This window comes from Macrobrachium rosenbergii, chromosome 44 (assembly GCF_040412425.1).
Source record: "Macrobrachium rosenbergii isolate ZJJX-2024 chromosome 44, ASM4041242v1, whole genome shotgun sequence".
NCBI lineage: Eukaryota > Metazoa > Arthropoda > Malacostraca > Decapoda > Palaemonidae > Macrobrachium > Macrobrachium rosenbergii.
Genome location: NC_089784.1, coordinates 22,887,876 through 22,908,996, shown reverse-complemented (window position 1 = coordinate 22,908,996; position 21,121 = coordinate 22,887,876). Strand labels below are relative to the sequence as shown.

The 21,121-nt window shown below is 34.9% G+C and overlaps 1 protein-coding gene across 3 annotated transcripts in view; it reads right to left on the bottom strand.

Annotated features, from left to right (window-relative positions):
• The window catches only part of SA (stromal antigen), a 93,333-nt gene that overhangs the window by 4,121 nt on the left and 68,091 nt on the right, over positions 1 to 21,121 (bottom strand). Inside the window, exons 22-25 of one of the 3 annotated variants that reach the window (XM_067087889.1) lie at positions 6,554 to 6,595; positions 5,093 to 5,270; positions 4,392 to 4,443; positions 2,681 to 2,893 (exon numbers count right to left, since the gene is read on the bottom strand). In XM_067087889.1, coding sequence (XP_066943990.1) covers positions 2,703 to 2,893; positions 4,392 to 4,443; positions 5,093 to 5,270; positions 6,554 to 6,595 — 463 coding nt within the window. In that variant the 3' untranslated portion in view covers positions 2,681 to 2,702. Of the gene's footprint in view, positions 1 to 2,680; positions 2,894 to 4,391; positions 4,444 to 5,092; positions 5,271 to 6,553; positions 6,596 to 14,086; positions 16,147 to 21,121 lie in introns of those variants that run through there. The other 2 variants (XM_067087891.1, XM_067087890.1) reach the window with 2 other exon arrangements.

Sequence of the window (21,121 nt, the reverse complement as noted above, 5' to 3'; positions counted from 1 at the left end):
ATGAAAATAGGATCTTTCACGTTTCCCACCAAGCCTCTTCGGTTACAAAATGAAAATGTGGTAATTAGTCATGAAGTAAACAAAACAAAAAACTAAACATTTGTTTAGAACTTTAGAACATTAAAAGGAGTTGAAAGGTCAGTATGGCAATCCAACTTTTGTTGTTGCAGATGATTGGTAATCTAGTAAATAAATTTTTAAGAGACTATTTCCAATCTTTGACAATGTCTGAAGCAGATTAACAGACTATTTCCAATCTTTGACAATGCCTGAATCAGTGGATGTTTATTTGGGTGTTGATTGTTTCAAATATCTTGTCACATATGAGAAGTAGGCCTGCCCCGTTCAGCATTGGTGTCTACATTAGGACTGTTGCAAACCAACTTCAATCTAAGCTTGTGCATGAAAGGCAAAGAAACCATAGGCGTATTTGCAGCTTTGTCAAACTAAAAGATAAAATGACCTAAACAGTAATAACCTCAAACATTCGCAAGGTTAGGTTCCAGAACCCGTCGCAGATCAGGAGGAATCGCGAATGTTTGGTACGAGTCACTAAAAATGCTAATAAATGCTTATTTCTAGTTTAAACCCCAAATATGGCCCATATCATGCTCCCAAAGCACTTTAAGAGTTTTTAAAAGTTAGCTTAATACATTACCCTTAAAAAAAATAAAAGTTGATGTATAAATAGAGTACAGTGTCGCCTAATCAATGGTATTTGCAACGCTAGCGCATTTACAGTACAGTATACTAATGTTACCCCTATACTAATCCACTGACTGCCGTTTTCTTTTGCACTCACAGTAAGGTAAAACCAAGTAACAAATGGGACTGTAAACTTAATGACTTTACGTTTTCTTTGTCATTATCAGGAAGGTAAACTAGGTAAACTTCATATGTCACAGTTGTAATATAACAAAGGTACAATAAAATAGAAAAACATTCTGTGCGTAAAAACATTCTGTGATTAGAGGGTACAGGTATTCAATCAATTTAAAATTATGTGAAGACATACAGAGAAATAAGTTGTAAAAATATGTGTGCACGCTAACTACGAGAAAGGAAAAGAGAGAGACTGTAATATCATCCACTTCAATGTTTGTAGAAACGCTGAAGAGCCTGCCCCACTAACCTTTTAACAGCGTTGTGGCAACACATCCCCAAGCCTGGATCATAAAATAAATTGGAAAAATAGTAGTCTGTTATATAAGACCCCTAATATTATTGTAAGCAGAGTGGTGCAAGGAGCCTTAATCCTGTAGTTTCATTCATCTCTCCTGCATCGGATGAGGCTGATTTGCAACAGAATCCTGATGTGGGTACCAATGCTGACCAAAGAGGACCTACTTCCAGTAATCGACAGACATGTACAGCCATCAACATCCTAATTTCCATCTACCTCTTTCGAAGATCATTATGGATTTGAAATCAGCTGTTACAAATATCTGTTCCTGAGTTCAGCAGTTCATCTACAATATAATATAACAAATATTGAATGGCTTCACTAATTTAGTAAGCCCTTGTAGCGGTTTTTCATTAAAGCTTAATTTCTGAAGTTTAAATTAGGGCAATTTCCACACTTTTATTTTATTGCCAGAGAAGCAAAAGTTCCTGTTTTTATAAATATATCTTAATTAACTATTCTCTACAGTTTTAACCATCACAAGTGTTCTGTTTACATAATAGTCTTTCTACTACTTAGCATACTGTGCAACCAATATATCTTAATAACTGTGTCACCAGCAATATACAAGTTAAAAATTACAATACAATAAAACTCATTGATAGTGAGTAACACTAATCAGCGCAATGAAATTGGAATTAAAATGTAAGAACAAAAAGGGTCCAGCTTTCTCCATATATTTTTCTTCGTTGCATGACAACTGAACATTCTGCTTAAACTTTCCAGAAGATAGGGTTGGTAGTAAGTACATGTACTTTGCTCTAGCTCTGTGAAAGCTAAATAAATTAGCTCCGTGGTCTGGTCAAACTACTTAATAATAGTAATACACAATGTTATGATCTTACAATGGGACCTGATCTTACATTTTTGCTATTTAAAGACTGGAGTAATCTCTCTTATCAGAAAAATGACAAATTTTTAATCACTGTATTTTTCATACTAACAAACCTTCCAGTCTTTAAGTATGGGAAAAGTATCTAGTGTAGCTGGATCCGGTTACAATTAGAACAAGGTTTGGTGGCATCAGTGTATCAGCCAACAGGGAGAGAGAGTAGGCAGAGCCTGACCTCTTGTCCCCCTTTGCATACGTCATGAGTCACCAGTTATCTCTCAAACCGTCTTCCAGCATAGACACCAGTTTTCTAAGCACTTCCTGTTCTTTCTACACCTTGGCATTCTGGTTTTTTCATTCTGTTTTTTGTTTGTGTTTTTCTGTGATATATTGTGATTATCTGTGTGTATCTGTATTCAAGAAATGCAAATCCATGGCAATCAACAAAACCCAACAGTATAGAAGGCAGTACTATACTAGTAAAAAAAAAAAAAAAATTTAAGAGAACATCACACACTAAAGTACATTGAAAACATTTTTTACCTTACCATTAATGGGTTCTTTGGGTAATAAGATAAAAACTAAAACTCTGCTATATTAAGTATTCCCAGCAACTACTTGAATAAACCCCACCCAAAAATTGGAACGAAAATGTTCAAACAAACCTCTGAATTCTGATTCACTTGTCTAGATTAGGATAGATTTAAGCCCTTTCTTCACTGCTTCAAGCTCATCAGTGACAAGTGCCTCTCTTATTAAGAATGATGATGAATCAACATCTTGTTCATTTGAAACATATGAAATATCTCTATCTCTTGACATTTCATGACGATTTTCAAAATCACGCAACTTGCTTTGGATACTCTGACTTCTCTGGGCTGTGGATAATAAATAATAAATGATCATTTTACAATAGTTATAACTAATGTAGTGTTGTGTGTTTGTGTGCAGTTTCAATATTAACTGAAATCATTTTAATTAAATATCAGCTGGATTAATACACAACATCAGCACAGTTTATGAATGTTGTTAGAAACCGATTCTGAATCTACTCCTAACTTTTCAACATGGTTAAATTTTTAAGGCCAAGTCATTTGCCTAAGCAAAAATTAGCATTATTAAAAATTTGGGGTATCCTATGACCATATAATCATTTACTTAATAATTAAGTTTAAACTACACTAATGAGTTTTACAGTAAGGGCCAGCTCCCCTTCCCCGACGTCCTCACCTCCCAAACCGAGGACAGCCTAAGAATATCTGTTTACCTGAAGACCAACCACAGCCTTTGTCTTAATGGAGATAGTGGGTGCCTTCAAGACAAGAACATCACCATCAAAGCCTTCACAGAAGAGCTTTAACACACTCTTCTTGGCAAGACACCTCCAAAAACTAAACTGCATTTCCCAAATACTTATAAAAAAATGGATATTCTAACAAGCAGGTTCATAAACAAATAGCAAGACACCCCCAAAAGCTAAACTACATTTCCCAAATAAAAAACAGATATTCTACATTGTCAAAACAGCTGCATCACAACCCAGCTCACCATTCAGAAATCCAACTAAACAAACTAATGTGGTATACTGAGTCAAATGACCAGTCTGGATGTCCAAGCTCTTATGTTGGTATAACCACAATGAAACTGTCATGCTCAAGAAGGAACCATAAAAAACCAAGTGAGAGAGACTCACCATACTAGTATTACAGGGAATACAACAGTGAGGAACACAGAAGCAACTGGAAAAGCCCTTTAGCCAAGGTGCCTAAAGATGCTAAAGATACTCCTAATACAGGAAAAGCCTTACTTAAATACCATTCATGAAGTGTTCCTCCTGCCTACCAAAATTAGGTGGCCTCTTATTCATGGAACATATAATAAACCAGTGCCAGACATAGTGAGAAACAAAATTTCCTGAACAGAACCCACAAAACAATGTCCTGAGCTCTGCAACATCGTATTATCAATAATAACTAGTAACAACTGAAGACAAATGCAAATTCTGACACATGTACATATACTGAAAAAGGACAATCATGTATAACAATTAATCAATCAATATTATTTTAAAGAGTTGTTGGTTTATTTATGGGTGTATTTAAAAAAAAAAAATATATATATATATATATATATTCAAGGGACTGTATTTATTCAACAACAACATACAGTATTGTTGTTGCTTCTCTCAGTCCTGCATGTTTTACTAGCTTCGTGCATCTGCAATTAACCTGCAATAACAGGTAAGGTTTGACATACACTACCACAAGCTAGAGGCTAACATACCCTACAATTGTTTTGCCCAGTCTTGTTACCCGTATGGCTCCACTGTGTGAGTGAGTCAAGTCATACTACACAATACAGACTAAAATGGGTTACCTTTCAATCCATGTCTGCTAGATGCCCTGTGCAAGCTGTGAGGGACAACATCCTGTAAGTTTAAAAATTTGCTTAGAACTGGTCTATTCATAAGTCTCAAATACTGTACATATTGTGCATAAATAAAATTTTTATAAAATACAAAGTGGATAATTAATCAGTACATACAATTCAAGAACATGTTAATTACAATGAAAGTGTTTTAGAAAAAATATACAGTACTAGACAAAAATAAATGTTAGAATAAGATGCGAGTACTTTGACAGTCATATGACAATTTGAGTGTTGCACATATACTATATGCATAAACAAATGACATGCTGTCAAAGTTCAAAAAGAAGAATTGCCCCTTATCAATATTTTCACTTTACAATCATTCGAAACTCAATGGTTGCTGGTCTGATCAGACCGCTGACAAGATATGAATAATGTAGTTAGCATCTACATAAATTGAGACAAGAATGTTGCAGTGAGCTACAAACAATATACATTTAGTCACTGACATAGCAACCAAATTTTCCTTAAGATATTTCTGTTCATAATGAATCATAAAAATAAAATTTTTCCACATACAAATTTATATATCCTCAAATATTTGCAAAGTGACCCAGAATTTTAAAATTTAATGAAAATCCCAATTCAACTTGCATTTACAGTAACTTAGACACTCTTTAAATATATCAAATGCTGTATGTATTTACCATAGGTGTCGATCGATACTGTGGTTCTTGAAATTCCCCTTCAGAGCTAGGGTAACTTGATATCTCTTCAATAATGTCAGAGGGGGCCTGTGACACTGGAGAGAGATATACACTTTCTACTGCACTAGGTGGTACCTGTTTAACTCTACCTCTTGTTTTCACAATCTCAATCTGAAGGCTGAAAAATTAAAGACAAGCTTATTAAAAACCAATTTCAGACTAATGACTGTCCAAATCAGTGTTCACAAACTTATTAGAGAAGTACCTCGAAAGCCATTGATGGCACCTGACGTAATTAGTAAAGCCTTCAGCTATATAATATCAAAATAAAATTATTCTTCTCAACATATTAAGACACTCAAATAATACATGATGTGAAAATTCACTGTTATGCAGTTCAAACAGAAACGTGGATTCTAGGAATAAAACAGTCCATCACTTACCATAACTAGATGTACCAATATGAGCACAATATAAGCTAATTGAGTGTGTTACTATGACTGAAACTGACAATAGACTTTCAAACTGAATATTTACTTTCACAGCCACGAAGTTCAATAAGGAAACTTGTGCAAGGCCAATCCAGGTTAATTACCAATTCACTGTTTAAGCAAGGATGGACAAACTATCCTGAATTATAACATCACGCTATCTTAATATCAGGCAGTTAATAAAGTTTTCTTTCTACTTTTTCCCTTTTAATTGGACTACCATATATATTAAGATAATTTATAAAATATGGGGAAAGTTTGTTCATATTTTAATAACTAATACAGTATATGAAAGAGATTAAATCATACCTGAGTTATACATCTAACTGAAACAGGTTAAAAAATAACTGCAAATGTTATTACACGAGCAGAAATGGAGTTCAATAAAACAAAACATCCCAACTTACAGTTAATGTAGTGTTGTGGTTTCTGCTATATCAATTAAACCATTCTCCCTCCCTTGCTTGATTTATTTTTATACTAATGAAATACTGAATTAAGAGTTCTTGGAAAGGGATAAAACTTTATTATAAACAAAAAATTTTTTGTGAATGTCTATACATAATACAAAGTTGCTAAGATAACATAACTAACGGTAAAAATTTTGTAGTGTTGACAATCTACAAGAGATACCTCCAGCTGCAGTTTAAGTAAAGTTCAAGGGAGAGAAGGTGTCAGTTAAGTATTCACATTATTGCCTTGATGCTCTCTGATACCTTTGCTCCTTGAGAAAATTATTTAATCTGTGTTGTTAAATCTGTGTTGTTAATCTGTGTTGTTAAATCTGTGTTGTTAAAGGAAAAATTTGGCTTTTGTTCATAACTCACTTGGTCTGAATGCAGACGTAAATTTTCAAAGGGTTTTAATCTATACCCTAGAGTGGTTTTCACTATAAAATCTACTATCTGGACGAATCATTTGATATCCCTGACACTCTGAAACACAGCATAAAGTGATGCTGCATACTTACGGTGGTTTTTTCAACTTTTCTTTTCTTTGTCTCTGTCTAGGTCTGAAAGAGAAAAAGGAGTAAAATTTTTTTACCATTGGACATAAACATATTTAAGCAAACCCACTATGGCATATGAAAAATGCTAAATCCATGATTACAAAATTAAAAGTAATAAATATTTACAGTATCTTCATACTCATTAACTGATTACTGATTACAATGCTTACCCTCAGATCCATATTGGGTGAAAATGCTCTAGTGATTATAATGAATATAATGAAAAAAATTATAAAACAGGATATCTGAATGAAATCTGTTGAGATTCAAATACAATATTCATGTATTTCATGTTAAATATGAATACTGTACCTACTTTTAACAATACCAAAGTAGTCGTACAACTCCAAATGCTATGTTAAAAAGTTTAAGGATACTATACATCACATAACGGCCATGCAGATACTATTTCTTCTAGCATGGTCTTCTAGATAGCCTGATTATGGGTAGGTCATCCATTGTACCTAAAGAACATCAAGAAAACTGGGAGAAGCAAAAAGCTACATGTCACCAAACGGTAAAGTTGCAACTAGAACGACCAATATTACATTGCATACCACATAGCAAGGTCAAAGTTACAGCAACATATTCTGAGAAACCACAAACACCAAATTGCAAAATTTGGCGCTGATTGCAACCTCATAATATATGCCAACAGATATGGTCCACAATGTGTCCAGGATAATGGTCTTTAGCCAGTCAGATATAAAATGGCAGTCTCACAAAACACATCTCTGTGGAGCCAAAAGCTCTGCCATTGTTCTCCAGGTGTTGTCTTCAGGATTTTCTAGCATTTCTTACCAATTCATTTTCCATTTGAAAGGCTTTATTTCAGCCCTTTTAAAGCTATTATTGATTAAAGATACAAAAAGGTGAGCTCTACATTCCCAAGTAATGTCTGTCATTAACTGGTGCAGTACAAAGTAATGATTAGTGAACAATTACCAGATTTTCTAAGATGATATCTTTTTGAGTGTTCCTTCATTCAAATATTATCTGAGTATTTTATGTAAAGTTCACACTTTACAGAAAGGAGGTTCCTTTTTCTAACTATGTAAAGCATCATGAACTTGTCAGCACTCTCAAGTGTGTTCCCTTTTGCTTAACTTTTGTTTTCCAATTTTTTCTCTATTAAGTAATGAGCAACTATAAAAAGTTTTACTTATTAACCTCCACTTTGACCTTTTTATATGGGATTTTGTGATACAGCAGTCAAAGTCCACTGTCCTGTACTGCTTTCACCTGCTAGGTGCTGAACTGCACCTAAAGGGACAGTCAGGGCAACTTGATCAAAAGGTTCAGCTACTGAAGGATCTTCCAGCTGGTTTAGAACCATGATTGACTGGTATGGCATCAGGAGCTCTGATCAGCATACTGGGCTCTCTTAGGCAAGGACATTTTACCACTCACACACCTAGTTGTCATTTACTGCTGTCTCCTGGACTATCACTCCTCGCCAGGAATGAGGACCTTTTAAAGGGAAAATCCCTTTTCCGATAAATGAAGTCAGTATTTCATATAAAATATTATGCCCGGTTAGGCACTTAAAGTTTACCTAGATGTCACGACAAACATCCCAGATGGTCCTATTTTCCTACACCTTAGCACAAACAAACCACTATCTCTACATGGGCTGAGATTTTTTTTAGTGGCCCTCATTAAAAAGGCAGACCCTCTTCCCTTTCCTAAGTTGCATGACATCCAAAAGGTGAATACATTCTTAACTTTCTTCATAAATGTTTCCTTCGAAAAAGTCTTTGAATGTATGGAGTGGTTATTCAAGGCAGTATTGCACAATATACTATACTGTATACTGTTCTTCAACCAGTGAAGGCGCAGTAATCCTGCAGCCAGACCTGACTTAATTAGGTAAGTCTCTGTAGAACCACAATGGATAGTACATTTATAGGTTCATGTGTCTCCTGTTCTTTATTGCCAGATTCCAGTGGGTATCTGAAATACAGAAAACAGTTGATAACCTGTGACTTTACCTTGAATAAAAACTTCCTGCAACACTATTGCCATAAGTGGTGGTGGTCATGCTGACATATTGCTGGAAAAGGTGCAATAATCCTGCAGCCAGACATGACAAAATTAGGTAAGTCACCTCCTAACCACAAAGAATAATACATAAATTGGTTTGTGTGCTGTTTCTTTATGGCCAAACCCTATGGGCATCTGGAATAAAGAAAATGGTTAATAACCCGTGACTATTCCTAGGACCAAAAATTAATCTGGGTTGTTGGGATTTATTTGTTAGGAGCTAAGCCATTTCATCATCTGTCAATTTCTTTTGTAAGCTCCTTTGAGGATGAACAGCAGCTACGCTATTAAAAAACAGATTTTGACATCAGAAAAACCTATTTTTGGTAGCAGCTGTGAGTCCTCATACCCACCCACTTTCCCTAACGAAAAGGCATGGGACTGGGGTGAACATTTATTTTGCACAGACATGGCACGTAATGAAATTGGCCACCAATTTATGTTGTCACGTCTGTGCAGGTGAGACAATAGTGAAAGCCGTGGCAGTCATTGTAGGACAGGAGATAGCGCCATCCTGTCCCCAGTCCTTTAGATTCTATCACTGTGCCAACAAGCAACATTCTGGCCGAGACCAACCATAAGAGAATTCTTTGTAATTGGTTGGTCTGTCTTATGGAGCTTTATGGGAACCATGAGAGTGTAACATCCTTGTAGTATTTTATAATCAAACTAAATGGTTTTGTAATATCAGCAGTTCCCCAGTTATCCTTCATATCAGGGTTCTTTCCAGTGTTAAAGGAATACTCACATTCATGCGGATCTACTTCCAGCTGGTATTACTCTGCCCGATAGTGACGTCACAGGTGTTGAGAATTTGTCGTGATGTTTGTATTTTTCCTAAGGGAATACGCAAATTCTTTTTCATAATGGCGAGTTTTGCTAAACATTTTAAAATCTTAAAGATACTGATTTTATACATTTATGGTATTCTGTAGGACAGCTTGCATCCCCTCCTTTTAAGACAATCTAGTGACCAGCCGCAAAAATGTGGACTAGAGTTGCGACCAAGTTAGGAGCCTATGCATGTTAAGCCAGGAACTCTGACCACGGCCATGTTAGCAGATAAGCCCAAGAGCAAGTCCATGCCAGGATGGGGCTACGGCAGTGTCAGAGGCACCAACACTCCCATTAACAGATACAACTGCAAAGTAAGGCCAGACCAGCACAAAGGAAGAGACGTACCAATACCATAAGCCAAACTAACAAAGAAAATCACAACCCATGGCCATACCTGCACCAGGCCACAGGAACCACAGCTGGTCCACACTACCAGACAGAACCATGACCCAAAACCAGACCTACACTATGCCAATGACCATGACAATGGTAAATCCCATACACTATGCACATTTACTAAAAATTGGAAAATTTGTGATATGGTATAGTTAAAAATTTATAATAATAGCATGCAATTCATGGTAATAAACTGTAAACTTAGCAGTTGAAAACATTTCTTGTTTTATAATCTTTTCTATTATCTTTTTCACACAGAAATAATCATTATCAATATTGCAACTTTAATCCTATTAAAGATATTTTACATGAATTATTATTTAACAGGTATGGTATGTGCAAGTTTACTTAATCACTGCAACAAAGGCCAAGAGACATTTATTAACCTGCAACCAACTGACTATGGAGCATTTGTGTTTGCTAAGCCTACAACCATCTTTTCATATTAATGCTCATTTCTGATAATGTATTACTATTGAATTTCATAGGTATAACAACTATAGATTACAGGAATTTGAGTAATTATACAATACTATAATAAGGAAAGTGTGTGATCATTCATTTCTGATAATGTATCTTCATTATCTCATTGAATTTCAAAGGCACAACAACTTTAATCCCACAATGAACCAAATGGCTGTTCACAAAACAGTAAATGATAAGACAAAACAAGATGAATGTCTGTAAATCTATGTAAATAAAATACAAAAGATCCACTGCAAAGACAACAACTCTCTCTGGAGAAACTAAGCTGTATTTACGACGGTACTGTACACTAAAGGATTCAAAATACTGATTGACCAACTTTGGTGAGATAAAGATAATCTGTGCATATTTTTTACCTAAATATGGGTTAAAGATCACTATTGTTACTCTATAACTCTATACATTCTAAGGTATTCTTAGTCCAATTTACCAGCAATGAAGCCACTAGTTGTTAGCAATCAAGCATAAGATAGCCAATGGGCTAGTCATTATGCCTAATTCTTGCAGCCAATTTGAGTGAACAACCATGGTAGATCCTCTAACTTGGTGACTAATTAGGAATGAAAGAATTCTGCCTATCTAACTACATAATATCGAATGTTTCCCAGTGGGAATGATTGAAGTTAACATTTGAGCTTGATATGCAGCAATTAGATACATCTCTTACTAACAGATTTCAAAGAAGTACTTGGTGTTACAGAGCACTGTAATGTTCATGTTTGAGGAAGCATACAATCAAGGTATTATGCATCTCTCTTAAATGCTTTATACTTGCATGGTGGAGTCACCAGTGAGAAAAGAGGTAGGTGCCCAACCTTTAGTATCAGCTCGCTGAATTGGTTTATCCCGTCAGGACGAAGGCAGCAGCATCAGTCTTCTGGTACATCCAAAGAGAGAGGAGGAGGGAAGTACATGAAAGGATGCTTCCTAGGTCAGCTGGGACCAAAAGCATGTGTTACTAATCACAAGAACAATTTATATACCAGTTGACACTCTGGCCTGTGCTACAGATAACAAAACTAAGAGGGTTTTGTCTTCACTGCATAAGTTTCCTCTAGATATATACTAGATCTTCCTAATTACAGATTGCAGAAGGCCTTTATTTTTTCCTCTCATGAAACATGGTCTCAGTATTGCCAAGAGTCCCAACATTTTGCTCAGCAACTCCAGACCTTACAGGTTTCAACAGATTCTCTAACACATCCCTCTGATGACTTGGAAATCAGCACTTTTCCAAGCTTCAAACATTTTGCCCATGTCCTCCATACCTTACAGGTTTAAAGACAAATGCTCTACTACATTCCTCTGCCACCTTGAAGTCTACTTTCTTGCTATTCTGCATGATCATCCTAGTAGTATACAAGCTCTGTTGTCTTCACAAAATTAGACCTTAACCACTGGAGACTACCCAGCGGCACCTCAGGGGCACAGACTTTCATTGAGGGTAGCCAAGACTATCTCTAAACTTTGTAGATCTACTACCAATCTACAGTATACTGCACCAAGAAAAATGACAAATTTCTAATTAACTTGTATTTTTCATAGCTAACAAACCTGCGGTCTTAACAAAAGGATAAATTCTTCTAGCGCTACCTGGAAACCGGTAAAAACATCTAAAATTGTAAGACAAGGAATTGGTGGCAACGGAGTTCGGCCAATGGGCTGAGAGAGGAGGCACAAGCTAACCTTCTCCGACCCATGATACCCTGATGCATCCAGTATCTTCCTTACCGCCCTGCTGGTAGGACGTGCTGCTGCCCTTCCTAACAAAGCCGGTGTTTTTCTTCTCTTTGCTCATGTTTTCTTTGGTTTGATTTCTTGTGTTGTGAAACAGTGCTATTATTATGTTTGTGCTATTTTTTCTTAAGCCTCAGAGAAAAAGTCCTGGGGTTGATAAAGAGCCCTTGATTTGATCAATTACAATATTCCAGATATTCAATTTTCTTGTTTCTGAGAAGCCATAAGAATTCTTAGCCTATCCATGTAAGTTTATAAGTCCGAACCTTCTCAAGCTGGAACTGTTGGGGCTGTCTTGGATTCTTCAGTGGTAGTGGAGCAGTCAAGTCAGCCTCGTGGTGTTAAGGCAAGTAAGATCCACAGCTCAAAGAAAACTATGCATACCAAGGATTGGCAATCACTAGATTTGTCCTTTGCAGACATTTTTGCAAAGAAATAAATCTTAGGTAGCAGGTAGATGCCAATGCACTACTATTGCCGATCTGTTACTCTTGCACCATCCAAGAAAAAAGGACTATCTCCTTGTCCTGTTAGGCTAATTCACTTATATCTTTAGAAAACCATGGGGTTAAGAGAAATACTTCAAGAATTTTTTTGTCAACTGGATGTATCAAAGCATAGAGCAGAAATCCCATTCAGTTCTAGATCATGCAAGTTCTTTTAAGGGCATAAGGAATTCTGAACAATGCAAAGCAGCACATTACATTGCTTGTCCACAAGTAGCTCTTTTTTAGTTCTCTCTTTTAAACATAATCTGGATGTCAATGTATTTTAATGGTAGGCATGTGGATGGGCCAAACAGTTTACATGCTTGTATCTCAGGAACACACACGTAGTGAAACGTGCCTGCTGGGTTTTACAACAGTAATAAGACAATTGGTCCCTACTTCAAGTACACTTGATTCTTCTTCCTTTCCATCTTTCCATTTCTACATTATGACTTTTTCTGCAACACTCTAGGACATTCACCTTGGAATCACAAATAATGAGTAAGGGCTGCCCCTGCTACATTATTCTTTCCAATGGGTACCTGATGAAAGTATAGGCTCTGAACCCTCAGCATTCCCTGGCAGGTTTTTAATGGAAGGCAGACACTGCAAATTAGACTTGAAATGCAAACCTTTTATAGTTGCCTCCTCATGTTAGGTTTTGTCTCAGAGTACAAAACATTTCTACATTATGACACTCACTGCAACACTCTAGGACATTCACCTTTGAATCACAAGTAATGAGTAAGAGCTGCTCCTGCTACATTATTCTTTCCAATGGATACCTAATGAAAGTATAGGCTCTAAACCCTCAGCATTCCCTGGCAGGTTTTTAATGGAAGGCAGACACTGCAAATTAGACTTGAAATGCAAAACTTTTACAGTTGCCTCCTCATGTCAGGTTTGTCTCAGAGTACAAAACAATTATAAGCAAAAGATAAGCTATGATATTTAAGACTGATCTCAAAAAGCTTTCCTGTAAATCTTAAAGGTCTCAACTGATCCATCAGGGATTTTAAACATCTCAAGTAATGCCACCTATAATACGATATGGTATCATTTTTACTGAGGGTTTGTTGTGAAATAAACGTAATTTTTTTTAAATAGATTTTTTTCATATAACCAATAACAGTACTTTTCATGGAACTTTTCACCTCCCAGGCCCACTATTGTCTACAACTCATGAATCAGGTAGCATAGAACTGATTCTCAGGGCTGTTGGTGACCTGGAGAACCTCCAGTGCATGCTCAGCATCACCAACTGACTGCCATTTTCATTAAGACACTCTGTCTGGAAGAATTTTTTTTTGCATGTAGACTAATCACTTTTTTTCATTACAGGCAAACTGAAAATGTTTTTACTGAAAAGATGAATTTTGTACTGAAAAATTACATCTTTATAAAATACTGCTTTTACATCTTATATGAATAAAATGGTATTTCAATAAAGATGTAATTTGAAAAGGAAACCTTTCCTACAGGAAGAAAAATCTAATAAAGAAAATAGTAAGATTAAAAAATTTATTTACAAAATCTTTTGTACAATTTACTTGCTTTTAAATAAAATTACCACTCACTTTTCATTTTGCTGAGTTTTTAAATACAAAAATATGGATATCTGAAAGTTGTTTGCTAGCAAAGTACCTTTGTATCATAAAACAACTATTAAAATGCTATCATTACTATAAAAATACCAACAATGATAGGGCATGTCCAAACTGAAACCCTAAACAAATTCTCAAAATTCCAAACTGTTTGATCAACTTAATGAGAAAGACAATTTTCATAATGCTTCCCATTAAGACCAATGCTATTTCTTTTACTCATGAAGAACGTATGGTGCTGCAGATCATGAAACTTCTCTTTTTTACATAACGTATATTTCTGTATAATATACATATTCAGTACAAATGTGTACGTAAATATGCATATGTTGATTATAACTTAAAATTAGGGTAATTTATCAATCACTACTTTACTTGCCAACTTTTATGTAAAACTTGAATAGCATAATGCAAAGACTGACAATTTAAATAGTTACACATACAAAACTAAAAAAACAGATTTGACAGATCCTCAGGTGAGTGAGGGTTTGAAATAAAAATGCATCAAAATTTACTGCATTATATCAAAGAGCTTGAGGATACTTAAGCATTAAATACTGCATTTTGCTTACTTCACCCCAATTATAAGCGTATAAAGTCATAATAGCCTCAATTCTGACTGAACTGAAGTGCAACCCTATTCAGTTGGTCTTAAGAAACCTCGTTGAAACATTACTTATAAAGCATTTATGAACAGTTTACCACGCATCAAATTAATAATTTCCTAAAACAAATTATCAAAAAGTGAATGAACCAAATGGCAGGCAGACTACAGGTCATATAACAGCAAAAATGGTAAATGAAGGCAATAAACAACAAATTCTATTGGTAATATCGCAGTAAACGATTTTAATGATTTTAAGGAATAAAAGGAAAAGCATCTGAGTGTTGAAAAAAGTACACTTATATCGCGTAAAGGAAGTCTGAAAAATCCAAAATATGCAAGCTTCCTATTTAAATTTATATGGTCAAAACTTTAACTAATAAAATGCAAAACTTGAAAAAATTAGGAAAATATTTAATGAAAGAGCTTTGAAGTTGTCAGCATAAAATGCAAACTACAACAATTGCAAGACAGACCTGAACTAACAGGTGTCAGTCTTTAAATATTTAAAAGGAATCTAACATTATTACATGGATATCTCAAGACAAAACATAAATCATTCAAACTTCCACAAAATTATACTCTTACCTAGGGTAAAACTTATAAAGAAAAGAATTACGAAGTATGGTTTCATCAATTCCACATTTGGAAAACTAAACAAAAATATATTAGACATTACTTACCTTGCATCAATAAAAAGATGCAGTAAAAAATATAACTTAATAAATTAAGGAAACTACTGAACAAAATTATTTGTCAATCTGTAAGACAAAGTCTTTCAACAAAATGGCTACTCTTGTGCTGAAGTTATGGCTACCTGATATACAAAACACATCTAACATATACTGTACTACAAAACTATGGAAAGGAGTAAATATTAGTCACTTTAATCAATAGCTAACTACTTTGATAGAAAATCTCCATATAAAAATAGAAATCTGGTAAAATTTTTATGTGAGTAACCTCTGCTAATAGTATTAACAGGATACTTGTTAACTTTCATTCTCCATAAATCTTTATCAAAAACAAGAAATGAATATTTAGGGCAAGTTGGGAGCCCTTCCCAACACTTGAATATCTCCACGCTGCCAGTCACCTTCCAAGATCAAATGCCGTACGAAGTCTTCGTCATCATACTGAACATCATAGCATGTGCCACTGACAAACTCAGCATCATCTGACTCCTCTGGTACAGTTCCAGGAGCAGAAATACCCAACACTGTTCCAGTACAATCAATTCCCTCCCCATCTATATTCCACTTGTGTCGTATGATCCTGCCAATGATGTCAGGATGAGTTTGTTCCAGACGGCGTCGGCGACGGGGTCGACTAGTCTCTCTTGGTTCTTCATATGCAGGCCTTTAATAGAGTGCAATGAATATAATTGTAAACATAACACCAACAAACTTTTGAGTATTACCTTATTCTAGTGCGATTTTTAATACACAACTGCAATACAGTACTCGAATATATAATTTTGATATATGCGAATTACAGTAAACCCCTGTATTCGCGGGGGATGCACACCACAACCCGGCCCCCGCGAAGACTTAGAACCCTTCTAAAAACACTTAGAATGTCCTATTTCGTTAGTTCAAACGCAAAAAAAACTAAAAATGCTTACAGTATACAGTAAATCCCCCTCGAATAGCTAAAATCCGCAGGTACTTAAAACCCTTCTAAAAACACTTAGAACTGCTTATTTTGTAGTTCAAACACAAAAAAAACTCTAAAAATGCTTATACAGGCAGTCCCCAGTTATCGGTGGGCTCGGTTATCGGTGATCCGGTTTTACAGTGTTTGTCTAGCAGCGAAAATCGGCAATTTTCGGAGCCGAAAATCACCAAATTCCGCTTACTGGCACTGATAATTGAGTACTGGCACTGATACATACCTAACAGAAGCGCTGATAAGCCCTGAAAATCGCCGAAAAAGACAATTTTCACTATCGGCAATTTTTGGTTATCATCACACCGTCAGAACGGACCCCCACTGATAACTGGGGACTGCCTGTACCTGAGTATCTTAATAGTTTTATCACAAAAAAAAAAAAAGCATTTAGTCATGAAAATTATATGAAAATACAGTAATTAGTGAATATTTCTCAGTGAAAAATACTGCGAATGGGTGAATTTACTTTGCCGTATTTGACCCAGTTCAGAGCGCTCTTCTTGCTTCTAGTTAGCATAAATGAATCTCTAGATACTTTATGTTTATGGGGTAAGGTTACTTTTTCATTATATAAAGTGTTTTTAAGTCGAAATATAACTAAATACGTCTCGGTGTGAAATTAATTCAGCTATATTTTTTCATTAACAGATGACGGTGGCAGTTTGGGGGCATGTTTGTTTTGCGTAAACAAAAAAATCAAGAGTCCGTTCGCTATTTTCACTTGATTTCATCATAATACAAGCTTTGCGTATTTATCGTTCATTGGCGTATAATATGTGTTCTTTCATGTCCAGTAGTTTTGATTAAAATACTTTCTCTCGAATTTTAATTACTGTCGAGTTTCATCCATGTTGCTGATGCACAATAATTTATAGTCATTAGCAGCTTGAACACTGTTTTCTCAGCTGCAGCTACAATTTGCAGCTTAAATTTAGCAGTATATTTCCTTGCCGATCTTTTGTCCATACCGAACAAGGGTATAATATAAAAATATATCAGTCCTATTCCACTTAACGTCATTTGTACTATAACTACGGTTATTGTTTACTGTTGTACGATGGTTGAAATACAAGCAAAACAGCTGTTGTTATCCGATTTGGTTATAAGCAAAACAACAGTTTCTTGTTCGGTTGTTTATAACTGTATGCATTTAAGCAAGAGTATAACGTTACTAACAATACTTCTGTCATTCTCTTTTAATTTTTTAACTAGAAGATGGGATAAAAAAGATGGAGGAAAAGAAGTTGGTCTCTCTTGCTGCCTGACTGTATGCTTGAGCACTACCAGGGTACCTGAGTATTTTAACAGTTTTATCACAAAAGTGCATTTAGTCATGAAAATGATATGAAAATACAGTAATTAGTGAATATTTCTCGGTGAACAATACGGCGAATGGGCGAATTTTCAAGCGAATAATGCGTACATGTTCCATAGAGAAATCCACAAATAGGTGAATCCGCGAATCGTGGGAACGCGAATACGGGGGGTTTACTGTACGTTATAAACCTATCAAACCTAATATAATTAACTTATTAACCCTTTAACGCCGAAGCCCTATTTACAAAAACGTCTCCCGTATGCCGTGGCGTTCAGCGAGTTAAGCGAAGTGGAAAAAAGTTTTTTCAAAAATCACAGCACACTTACTTTTTAAGATTAAGAGTTCATTTTTGGCTCATTTTTTTGTCATTGCCTGAAGTTTAGTATGCAACCATCAGAAATGAAAAAATATCATTATCATATATAAATATTGGAATATATGACAGCGAAAAAAAACTCTTATATAATTGTATACAAATCGCTGTAAGCAAAACGGTTAAAGCTAATGAGATAAATTTTCTTTAGTTGTATTGTACACTAAATTGCGATGATTTTGGTATATAACAAATTTTAAAATGATCAAAGCAACACAGAGAAAATATTATCACAAAATGATGCATGAATTTAACGAGCTGGACGTAAAAAAATTTTTTTCAAAAATTCACCATAAATCGAAATATTGTGCTAGAGACTTCCCGCTTGTTGAAAAATGAAGCTAATTGATTGAATATTACTAGACTGCAAGTGTTTTAGCTTACAATTGCAGTTTTCGACCATTTCGGTCGAGTTAAAGTTGACCGAAAGTCGAATTTTTCTATTTATCGTGATTTATATGGAAATATTTCAAAACTAATAAAAGCTACAACCATGAGTTATTTTTTGATGTATTGTACATGAAATTGCGCACATTTTCATATATAAAACTTTATGTAACGACTAATATAAAGTGGTGCAAATATTACAACAACGAGACGAAAGAATTTCAGAGATGTTCGCCGAGTTATCACAAGCAGACGTAAGGAAAATGTTTTTTCAAAAAATTCACCATAAATCGAAATATTGTGCTAGAGACTTCCAATTTATTGCAAAATGAAGTTAAACGATTGAATATTACTAGAATGTAAGAGTTATAGCTTACAATTGCGTTTTTTGGCCATTTCGATCGAGTTAAAGTTGACCGAAGCTTGAAATTTTGGCAGTTATCGTGATTTATGTGAAAATATTTCAAAACTGATAAAAGCTACAACCATGAGCTATTTTCTGTTGTATTCTACATGAAATTGCGCACATTTTCATATATAAAAGTTTATGTAACGACTAATGTAAAACGATGCAAACATTACAACAACATGACGAAAGAATTTCTGAGATGTTCGCCGAGTTACGCTACAAGAGACGTAAGGAAAAAAAATTTTTTTTTCAGAAATTCACCATAAATCGAAATATTGTGCTAGAGACTTCCAGTTTGTTGCAAAATGAAGGTACATGATTGAATATTACTAGAATGTAAGAGTTTTAGCTTATAATTGCGTTTTTTGACCATTTCGGTCGAGTTAAAGTTGACCGAAGCTTGAAATTTTGGCAGTTATCGTGATTTATATGAAAATATTTCAAAACTGATGAAAGCTACAACCATGAGTTATTTTCTGTTGTATTCTACATGAAATTGCGCACATTTCCATATATAAAACTTTATGTAACGACTAATATAAAACAGTGCAAACATTACGACAACGTGTGATTTAAAGAATTTCTGGCGCGGACGTAAGGAAAAAGTTTTTTCAAAAATTCACCATAAATCGAAATATTGTGCTAGACTTCCAATTGGTTGCAAAATGAAGGTAAATGATTGAATATTACTAGATCGTAAGAGTTTTAGCTTAAAATTGCGTTTTTACCATTTCTGTCGAGTCAAAGTTGACCGAAGGTTGAAATTTTGGCAGTTATCGTGGTTTATATGAAAATATTTCCAAACTGATAAGAGCTACAACCATGGGTTGTATTTTGTTGTATTGTACATGAAATTGCGCACATTTTCATATATAAAACTTTATGTAACGGCTAATATAGAACAGTGCAAAAATTACGACAAAATGACGAAAGAATTTATGAAATTTTCGGCTGAGTTACCGTCGTGCGTAAAAAAAGTTTTTTCAAAAAATTCACCATAAATCGAAATATTGTGCTAGAGACTTCCAATTTGTTGCAAAATGAAGGTACATGATTGAATATTACTAGAATGTAAGAGTTTTAGCTTACAATTGCATTTTTCGACCATTTCGGTCGAGTCAAATTTGACCAAAGGTTGAAATTTTTTGTAGTTGACGTACGGTACGTCCACTCGGCACCCAACAGACAATTTTAGTCGACGTATGATACGTCCAATAGGCGTTTAAGGGTTAACTACAGAAGCTCCTCTTATGCAGCAAGGAAGTGCAAGAACCAAGGAAGAAGTATAGGTTGCACAATAACATCAAAATGAAGAAAGTGAAGTACAGAACAAATATAAACGAGATGACAACCAATCAAACGTATTGCTATTCTTAGTTCCTTTGTCAGTATTAAATCATAACACTGTTTTCTCTGTGTTCTGCAAAAATAATTTATTTTCAGATCATGCTTCAGAGACATGAAAGAAATAACATTCATTCCTACAAGACCATTACCTATGGGAACTAAGATATGATTCAAAAAGGAATAAATGGGAGGTCGATACTTTGTTCATACTTTGTGTCTCTCACTGTTTTATTATATTAATTTTTCCTCGGTTTTTTAGCTCTTTCTTTTCTACTGTCCTTAAACTTTGTACAATTCTGATTTCCTTTACTTTCATCCTTAAACATCATTTGCTTATTCATTTTACAGTTACACATACAATAAATATGGAACATGTGTTTTTGGAGAAATTTATGGAACTAACTTGGGAAATAATCAATTGTGCAGCAATATACAGTTTGAGAGCCACTGCTCCAGGCAAAAAATAACTACAATAAGTTAATTATATTTGCAGCATATATGATAAACATGTTTACTGCCAGCTAAAGTACTAAATAAGTAATTAATCACAAAACCACAATACTCACCTCAACAACCTTCCCTAACATGCAAGTATTTGGATACAATTTTGCTCACATCTTATCTAAATCTTTAGACCACTGCTGTGCCCTACCCTGGCATTTGGGGCCATGGTTTAAGCAAACTTGAATCTACTACACAGTATAGGATTGATTAAGTAATTTTTATATAATTACTCTGTAACCAATGTTCTTCAGATGACTTCTAAACTTGTGTCCTGCATATTCCAAGGCAAAAACTTTGGACCCCTACTGTGGCCTCATCCTAGAAC